The sequence below is a fragment of the Pyrgilauda ruficollis genome, unplaced genomic scaffold (assembly GCF_017590135.1).
Source record: "Pyrgilauda ruficollis isolate IOZ18807 unplaced genomic scaffold, ASM1759013v1 scaffold143, whole genome shotgun sequence".
Taxonomy (NCBI): domain Eukaryota; kingdom Metazoa; phylum Chordata; class Aves; order Passeriformes; family Passeridae; genus Pyrgilauda; species Pyrgilauda ruficollis.
Window position 1 is genome coordinate 210,310 of NW_024512877.1, and position 9,294 is coordinate 219,603.

A 9,294-nucleotide genomic window follows, 5' to 3' on the forward strand; every position below is an offset into this window, starting at 1 on the left:
CGGCGGCCCCGCGCAGCGCAGGCTCCGCGCGTCGAGCACGCGGGCGGCGGCGGCGCGCAGCCAGGCCAGGAAGGGCCGCAGGCCGCAGTCGCAGCTCAGCGGGTTGGAGCCCAGGCTGAGGCGCAGCCCCCGCAGCTCCGGCGCGTCCAGGCTGCGCAGCTCGGCGGCCGCCAGCCGCTGCAGCGAGTTGTTGCGCAGGTCCAGCTCCTCCAGGCCGGGCGGCAGCAGGGCGGCCGGCAGCGCCTGCAGCGCGTTGCCCGCCAGCTCCAGGCGCCGCAGGCTGAGGTTGCGCATGGCCAGGGCGAGCTGCTCCTCGAGCGGGGCCGCCAGCAGCGCCTGGTTCAGCTGCAGCGTGCGCAGCAGCGGCACCCCGGCGAAGGCGCCGGCGGCCACCGAGAGCAGCGGGTTGTGGCTCAGGTCGAGGGTGCGCAGGGCGGGCAGGCCCTGCAGGGCCATGTCCTCGATGGTGTGGATGTTGTCGTGGCGCAGGCGGAGCAGGCGGAGGTCGCGCAGCGGGCGGGCGGCGAAGGCGGCGCGGGACAGGACGCTCAGGTTGCTGCCGGCGATGCTGAGGTTCTGGACGGCGGCCGGCAGCTCCCTCGGGGGCTCCTCCAGCCTCTCGTAGCGGCACTGCACCAGCTCCGGGGTGGCCACGCAGTAGCAGGCGGAGGGGCAGGCGGCCGGGCCGGGGGCTCGGGGGGGTCGCTCCTGCCTCGCCGCAGCCCCCCCGGGGCCGAGCTGCCTCCGGCGCCGCGCCCGCACACGGCGGCTCTGCCGGCAGCGCCGGGCGCGCCGCTGCCCAAATCGGGCCGGGGGGGTGGAAGGGGTGGAGAGCGAGGAGGAGGAGAAGGAGGAGGAGGAAGAAGAGAAGGGGACAGGTTGGAGCTGCCCGGCGCTGCGCGATGGGCTGGGGAGCGCCGCGGGCGGCGGCCGTCGGGGGGAGCTGAGCCGGGCTGGGCTGAGCCGGGATCGGCACCGAACCCACCGAGCCCCCGCCGCTGCCGGCTCCTGGGGGCTGGACGGGGCTGCCGCGGCCCCCCTGCTACCCGAGGAGGGATTAGGAGATGCCGCGGTCCCCGCCAAGCCCGGGGAGGATTTGGAGGCTGTCCCGGTCCCTTCCCAGCAAGGTGGGCGTTGGGGGCTGCTGCGGGGTGCCCCCCAGCCCTGGGGAGGGAATGGGGGCTGTCACGGGGGCTTTCCACCCCAGGGCGGATTCGGGGAATTACCTCCCATCCCTTCCATTCCAGGGAGGAGCTGGAGGGGTGTCTCAGCTCGCCTCCAGCCGGGGAGGATCTAGGGGCTGTCCTACTCCCCTTCCAGCCGCCGTCCCCATTCCCCGACCTTCCCCACAAGCCGGACACCCCGCAGCATCCCTGGGCATTGCCCGCTTATCTCCCCCTGCTTCCAAGCCTGCTTGGTCCCCACCGGCATCCCGGGGCTGCCCAGGGCTGGGGGGCACTGCGGGGACCACAAGCCCCCGAGCACGGAGGGTGGTGTTGGGGCGGGCACGGGATGCTGGAGCGATGCACATCCAGGGACTGGGAGCGCTGTGTTCAGAGCCAGATGCAGCAGCAGTTGGATCCCCTTCAGTGCCTAAATACCTCCATGGACCTGAGCTGGGGTCATATTAAATAAACCTCATCCTGGGCACACAGAGTCCCAGAATGGTTTGGGTTGGAAGGGACCTTGAAGTGCATCCAGTGCCACCCCCTGCCGTGGCAGGGACACCTTCCACTATGCCAGGTTGCTCCAAGCCCCATCCAGCCTGGCCTTGGGCACTTCCAGGGATGGGGGTTGCGTGGATCTTGATTTTTCTCCTCCTCCCTGTCCTTATCTCTCATCCTGATCTTTCCCCCTCTTATTTGGGTTCCTTTCCTCAGAAGCTCTCCTGAATTTTACAGGGACCAGGTGAATTGTGGATGCTGCTATGACTGGGTGGCTTGAGCTGCTGCTGACCACCCTGTGCTGCACCCCCAGAAATTGGGCAAACTCTGTATTTAAAGTGGCAGAGTCTAACAGCGGCCAGAGAAATCAGGGAAGCTCGTGGAAAGGTCAGGGAGAGAAACAGAGCTGGGAACATGCCAGATAACTGTGTGCCATCACATACTGAGGTGTGGGGCAGCATCCACGGCGGATGAGTGGGGAGAGCCAGGTGTGCAGTGGGTCGTGCTGAGCCAGCACTGCAGCACTCCCAGATGGAGCCTCCTCTCTCCCAAAATAGCACTTTGCAGCCCATTTATCACATTTAATTGCTATATATAAAGAATTGATAGCAGGAGGCAGCGGGTGGGTGAGGTCAGGCCAGGTGAACCAGGTCCTGGCGAGTCTCACCAGCCGGGCTGCGAAGATCCCGGCACCTCTCAGTCCTTCTCCAGGCTCCTCGGACAAGGAGCTGCCATGGGAAAAGGCAGGCACCTTCCCTCCCGGTCCAAAAGCCATAAAACACGGCGGCTGAGTGACGCTAGAGGTTGTGGGAGAGCATGAGGCTCTCTGCAGCTGACCCCTTTGACTTTGAAAGGCAGAGATGCTCCAAGGTTTGGAGGGGAAGGGTGTTCCAGGAACCGTTCTGCGGCAGGATGACTTTGGGGACATGGGGGCTCTTGCCTGGTGGCACCACGGTGGCTTCCTTGCCTGCTGCAGACACCCTGGGCTTGCCCAGGGCTGGTTGGGGTGGTGCAGCCGCAGCATGCAGCTCAGCAGAGCTGTGAGCCTTTGGGGGCTCACTGGCAGTGCCCCGTGTGTGCAGCAGTTCCCGAGGCCCCGGCACCCACCACCAGCTTGGTGTTACTCCTTCCTGGCTGTCCTGCTGGAACCTGGAGCCCCTCAAACACGCTGTGTACAGACCTTCAAACCCCTGACGGGCTTGGATCGATTTGAGAGCCTCCTCCACCATCCCCCCTGACCATAATTCTGCATTTGAGGCAGCATTGAAGACTTCCTGTGGTTAGAGGCCGGGAGATTGCGTCTGCCATTGCCGTGTCTCAGGATGAGATTAGGTCAGGCTGATGTGATTTGTTCTACAATTCCATACAGACCGTTACTCATTGCCTCGTTATCTTCTGGATGCTTCCAAGGAGAATTGATTGCTTGTGCCATGTCTGGTAACCTCTGTCAGGCCACCTGCTCTGTGACATTGCTTCTCTTTCCCCCTCATCAGTGGTGGCCCAGGTTATTTTGGGTTTTGCACCCTGGGGATGTGCAAGCACAGCTCTGGTTCCTCTCCCACCATGTCCCACGCTGGTTTTTTTGCTGCTGGTGCTGCTCTTGTTTGCAGATGGCTTTTTAGTGAAGGCTGGAGCAAAAAGGCAGTGAATGCTTTGGCTGGCTCCTTCTAGTGGTAGAGAGCATCATTCCTTCCCTCTTCATCCCTCTGTTTCCTGCTGCTGCAGACTGAGGCTGAAGGGTCTCCTCATCCTCCTCTGGGCAGAGAATGGATGGAGAGCAGCCCTGAGGAGAAGGACCTGGAGGGTGTTTCACCTGGACAGTGAAAAACTTGACAGATTTCAGTAGGGGAGGGGATTGTGCTCCTATGCCCAGGTGAGACCCCACCTGCAGAGCTACCCCAGCCCTGGGGACACAGCAGCAGCACCTGGAGCTGCTGTAGAGAGCCCAGAGGAGGCCCCGGAGGACTTGGAGCAGCCTGGGACAGTGGAAGGTGTCCCTGCCAATACTGCAGCATTTGAACCCAGCCATTAACCTGTGCTCAGCCAGTGGTGGCAGCAGCATCCCTTTAAAACCCACATCTGTGACACTGGAACTACTCATTTCCCTGCAGAAGCATGCCTGGAAAAATGCTGGAAATAAGGAATTTTTTTTTTTTTTATGTTTCTTACATAAAACTGTTGGAAATGACATTTCTTTCACTTAAAAAAAAAATTCTTCCACCTGTGTTTGCAGAGGTTTGTCACTGAAGTCCTGGTTTTGCCTTGTCCCGAGTGCTTTCTTTCCCTCCCTTGCTCACACCCTCTTGGGATTAGAAAAGGTTTAGTAAAAATCTGCTTTTAAGCCAAGATGGGAGAGTTTCCAGGTGCAGGAAAATGCAGGAAAATAATTTCCAGGATTTGTGTCTTGCTCCAGGGATGGTGCTGGGGCTGGAGGTCAGGCTGGACCTGCCTGTTTCCCTGTGACCTGGCAGAAATTGTCTTCCCCACTGGCACAGGGTGCCCAGAGCAGCTGTGGCTGTTCCTGGATCCCTGGCAATGTCCAAGGCCAGGTTGAATAGGACTTGGAGCAGCCTGGGACAGTGGAAGGTGTCCCTGCCAATACTGCAGCATTTGAACCCAGCCATTAACCTGTGCTCAGCCAGTGGTGGCAGCAGCATCCCTTTAAAACCCACATCTGTGACACTGGAACTACTCATTTCCCTGCAGAAGCATGCCTGGAAAAATGCTGGAAATAAGGAATTTTTTTTTTGATGTTTCTTACATAAAACTGTTGGAAATGACATTTCTTTCACTTAAAAAAAAAAATTCTTCCACCTGTGTTTGCAGAGGTTTGTCACTGAAGTCCTGGTTTTGCCTTGTCCCGAGAGCTTTCTTTCCCTCCCTTGCTCATACCCTCTTGGGATTAGAAAAGGTTTAGTAAAAATCTGCTTTTAAGCCAAGATGGGAGAGTTTCCAGGTGCAGGAAAATGCAGGAAAATAATTTCCAGGATTTGTGTCTTGCTCCAGGGATGGTGCTGGGGCTGGAGGTCAGGCTGGACCTGCCTGTTTCCCTGTGACCTGGCAGAAATTGTCTTCCCCAGCAGATAAAAAGTGGGAAATAAAAGCCAGGCCAGGCTGGGCCAACATAACCAGATGGGGACAGGACGTGCCTGTGGGTTGTGGCTGGCCATGGTTATCCCTGCAGGAAGAGCTCATCCCTGGGATTGGCAGAGGCCCACTGCTGGCTGGGTGCTCCACACCGCCTCCTCTTCCCTCTCCACAGCTCCCGTGTGTCCCAGCTGGCACCGGCCAGGTCCCATCTGTCACAGGGAATGGGGTGGCTCCTTTTGGTGGCCCAGGCACCGTCAGTGCCACTGCTGCAGCCCCTCTAATGGATTCCCTGAGCTAATCCAGGGAGCCGGCTGGAACTGGACACGGCTGAGCTGCATGGTGTTTTCAGATGGTGTCAGAGCTTTTGCATTTCAACATTGCAGACTGGCAAGGGCAGCTGCAGGTGGGCAGGGCCAGGGGCTGCTGCTTGTGCTTGGGGTGCCCAAAGCCAGCCTTGGCTTTGCTGTGCCCAGGGCCCAAGGGAGAAAACGCCACCCCAGCCCAGGAGGGAAACAACAAATGCCTCATGGCAAAGCCGCAGGATGCAGGAGGGGAGGGATGGCCCCTCCGGAGCCTCAGGGCTGGGTGCAGAGCCCGGGGGTGTTTAACTGCTCTGTTCAAACCAAAGGAGAGGGCACCCTCTCCCCAGCCGCTGCAGAGCCCCGTGTGTGCTGGAAATGCTCTATAAATACATTAGCAATAAATAATGGATAACCTGGATGGGCATTAAAGTGTAAACAGGAGGTGAAGGGCTCTCTCCCATTACCGGTCCCCCGAGAGCCACGTGCATCCCTCTCTCCAAGTCCTGCTTGATGCTACTCCAACTGCAGAGCCCTTAGTCACAGCAGTGACAATATCATAGATCAGTGGCTCCAGAGTTGGCAAAAACAAACCAAAAATAGTCCGGAGGGCAGAGTCTTCCTCCCGATGGCGTGCTGCATTTGCCTGCATCAGCGTTTTTGCCTGTGGTGCTCCTCTGCCTGCATGGGCTGACCCTCCCAAGGAGTCAGAGTCCTCTCCCTGGCACACAGCTGGGGAGTGCCCCTGATCTGGGAGGTTTTATCCCCCTTGGATGCAGCTGAAGTGTTGAGCCATGCCGGCTGGATATTGTCCCCAGAAGTCACTGCCCTGTGGCTGAAGGTGGTCCCATCACCATGGTGCCCATGCCCGCAGATGGTCCCAAGGGATGGCATGGACACCCACTTGATGTACAGAGAGACAAGGGATTAAATGCATTTATGGATGTGATAGAGGGTCATCTCAGAGGAGACTTGTGCTGGGAGTTGAAGAAGGGGTTGGTCAGAATCAGGATGGGTTTGCACAGCAGGGGAGTCCTGTGCTGCTTCCAAGGGGTCCTCACAACCCCAGATAAAAGCAAACCTTCCTGGTACCAGCCTAAATGGTATATCCCAGGGTCCACCGTCCTCCTGGAGAGGAGAACAGGGCTTGGAAAACCAGCTGGCTCCCAGCCCTTCTCCTCCTGCAGCCTTGCTGTGCCAGAGTGGGCATTAATTCATCACCTGGCTGCAAAGAGCTCAGGAGCAGCTCTGCTTGGGTGGACAGGAAAGGGGTGAGCCCTTCATCTGCCCAGCTTTCCCGGGAGCCTCACGCGGAGCCACGGAGACGGGGCCTGGGAGCTGTGCCAGCCTCAGGGTCAGGCACCGGCAAATCCGGCGTGTCACGGTCTGCTCGGGCTCCTTCCTGAGCCAGGGGCTGTGGCCGTGAGCCTGGGCAGCCAGAGAGCCCCGGGCAGCCTGCAGCCAGGCTGGGACGGGGTGCTCCCCTTTCCAAGGGCCGGCTGAAGCTGGGGGCTGCTGACCTGGATGTGCTCCCGTCGTGATTCCTCTGGATTCTCCTGCTCTACTCTGCCCCGGTGAGACCCTGCCTGGAGTCCTGTGCACAGTTCTGGTGCCCCAGCACAGGAATAAGGGCGTGGAAGTGTGGGAGCAAGTCCAGAGGAGGCCACAGTTAATCAGGGGAGTGAGGGTGGGCAGGCCCTGGCACAGGGTGCCCAGAGCAGCTGGGGCTGCCCCTGGATCCCTGGAATGCCCAAGGCCAGGCTGGACAGGGCTTGGAGCAGCCTGCGACAGAGGAAGGTGTCCCTGCATGGCAGGGGGTGGCACTGGATGGGCTTTAAGGTCCCTTCTGACCCAAACCATTCTGGGATTCTGTGATTTGTGTTGTGAGCTGCTAAAAGCAGAAGGAAAACATCCCCATAAAATGCCATGTGCGTTGTATTTCCTGGATCTCCCCCAGACATCCCCAACACCAGGGCCAGTCTGCAATGGCAAGAGTGTACCTGTTTAATAAGACAACCTAGGCCATGAAGATACACTCCAAAAGGATAATAAACCAGATTGCTGGAGTGCAGGGAACAGGCACCTCACTGATCCCTCTCCCACCCTCCTCCCTGAGCCCTTCAGGCCCATTTATCTTCCTGCATTTCTTTGGAGAGCTGCTATTTCCTGCTTTTCAGGGTGTCAAATCCACTTGTAGAGCAGGAGGTGTGGGTTGGGGGCCACGTTTGTGCTGAGAAGAGGCTGAGCAGGGTGGCACTGGAGCCCATGGGCGAGCTGACCTTCTCCCAGAGCCCACTCGGGGCTGAGCTTTATTCCCAGGTCGTGGCTGATGCAGAGCTGCTCGAGCATCCCAAATTCTCCAGCCAAGTGGAAGCCAAGGGGATGATGTAGTCAGAGAGCAGGCAGCCGATGGGCTGCTGAGCTCCCCCCACAGCTCCAGCACGTGCTTGCCTGGGTGTTTTTCACTGCCAGCCAGCTGAGCTCGTTACTACACCGAGCAAATGGAAAAATATAAATTTCCCCAAGCTTGGAACTGGGGGAGAGTCACAATTACTCACACTGGAGCTGGCAATTAATAATGGAGATCTGACAGATTACACGCTCACCTGGGACAGTGCACGGCACCTGGAGAATATTAAATTAACGCTCACAGGCACCCTGAGCTTGGAGCTGTGAAGTCCTGGTTTTGATGCCTGATGGCAGAGCTGAACCCAGAGCTCCTCCTGTGGGCATGGTGAGGGCAGGGTGGAGAACTCCTCGGGGAATTTCTGTCCTCCAGCTGCTGAAGCACTGTGGTAGGACCTGGTTTTGCATTATTCAGGCGACATAAATAATCTCCTGAGTCTAGAGGGGGAAAAAAGGGCAGGCACGGCCTTGCCAAGGCTCCTTTTTGCAGAAGGTGACTGGGGGTGACCCTCACCAGTCCCAGTCCTGCTCTGGGCAAATGGGGCCTCCTGGGAGACAAGGAGAACCCAGTGTAAGACCTCTGCAAAGAGGAGCACAAGACCTGGGTGTCCCACAGTCCCCAAAAACCTTACATTATAGCTCAGCTTTTTTTTTCCCTCCTCTCCCACGGGCAACAGCCCTTTCATGGGGTTTGGGTCTGGCCAGGGACCTTGGTGGAAGGGTGTGTGTGCAGCATCCAGCAGCTCCTCTGCAGGGAACGTGGCCCCAGCAGGGAGCTTCATAGTGAATTCTTCCTGAATCCTTGAGGAACTGAAAGCCCCCACACCTTGGTGATGATTTCTGAGTCACGACAGAGCCCGCTGGGATGTTTGAAAGTCCTGCCTGCAGAGGGGATGCTCAGGGGGAGAAGCAGAGCCCAGTGCTCAGCAGGATTATAAATAACTCGCCATGGGGACCTTCCAGCTTCCCTGCTGTGGCACGGCTGTAAATAGTGTGCTTTGGGAAGCACCGGTGCATTAGTGAGGGCTGTAAAGCACCGGGGCTTGGCTGGGCACTGCTGGCTGAAACAGCAGCAAAAACCCAGCCAGAAAAATGCATCCCATCTTCTTTTACGAACCACAGCAATCTGCTGGCTCAAAGTGCACTTTAGGAGATTCATGAACTAAAGCTCAAAATAAGCAAAAGAGCTCCAAAGCTTCCTGAGGCTGGGCTGGGGCAGAGCCTTGTGTCCTCTCCCTGTGCTGCTCCTCATGCAGGGGGGCTCTCCTCTGCACCCTGGGCAGGGCAGCACAGGTGGCACCTCAGCAGAATGCTGCAGCCAAAAGTCTTGCAGAAGAAAATGCAGACAAGGCAGGTGATAACATCTGGTAAATGATCCTTCTCTAATTGCTGTTTTATGGTGGTTTGATGTCTGTTGTATAAAACCCCAACAAGCTTCATCAAGGTTGCAGTGAAACCTTCTGAGAGGCAAAGGGCTGCTCTGAGGGAGGGAGGGCAGGGAGAGCCCCCAGCTTCTGACTTTTCAAAGGCAATTTCTGATTCACCTTCCCGGGGATCTCCCTGCTGCTGCTGCCCTGGGAGCTGAGGGAGTCGTCACCTGCACAGAGCCCTGCACCAGGGAGGGCAGGTCCCTCTCAGCAGCCCCAGAGAGCTCCCCAAACGCTGGGCTTAGAACAGAGGATTTTGTAAAAGCCCACTACATGGAGAAGGCTTTAGGGGTGAACAAGCCTGGTGTGCTCCTGTCCAGAGCTGTTATTAATTTCAGAGCTGCTGGAAGTGCTTGGCTCTGGTGATTCCCCTTGGGACCAGCTGGCCCAGGGGCAGGGCCAGCTCCG

At 58.2% G+C, this 9,294-nt stretch overlaps 1 protein-coding gene across 1 annotated transcript in view; it reads right to left on the reverse strand.

The window, feature by feature from the left end:
- The window catches only part of TPBGL (trophoblast glycoprotein like), a 2,177-nt gene extending 746 nt beyond the window's left edge, over window positions 1-1,431 (reverse strand). The window contains exons 1-2 of the mRNA XM_041460398.1: window positions 1,426-1,431; window positions 6-1,164 (exon numbers count right to left, since the gene is read on the reverse strand). Of these exons, the coding sequence (XP_041316332.1) occupies window positions 6-1,164; window positions 1,426-1,431 (1,165 nt within the window). The remainder of the gene's footprint in view (window positions 1-5; window positions 1,165-1,425) is intronic.
- Between the last annotated feature and the right edge of the window lie 7,863 nt (window positions 1,432-9,294).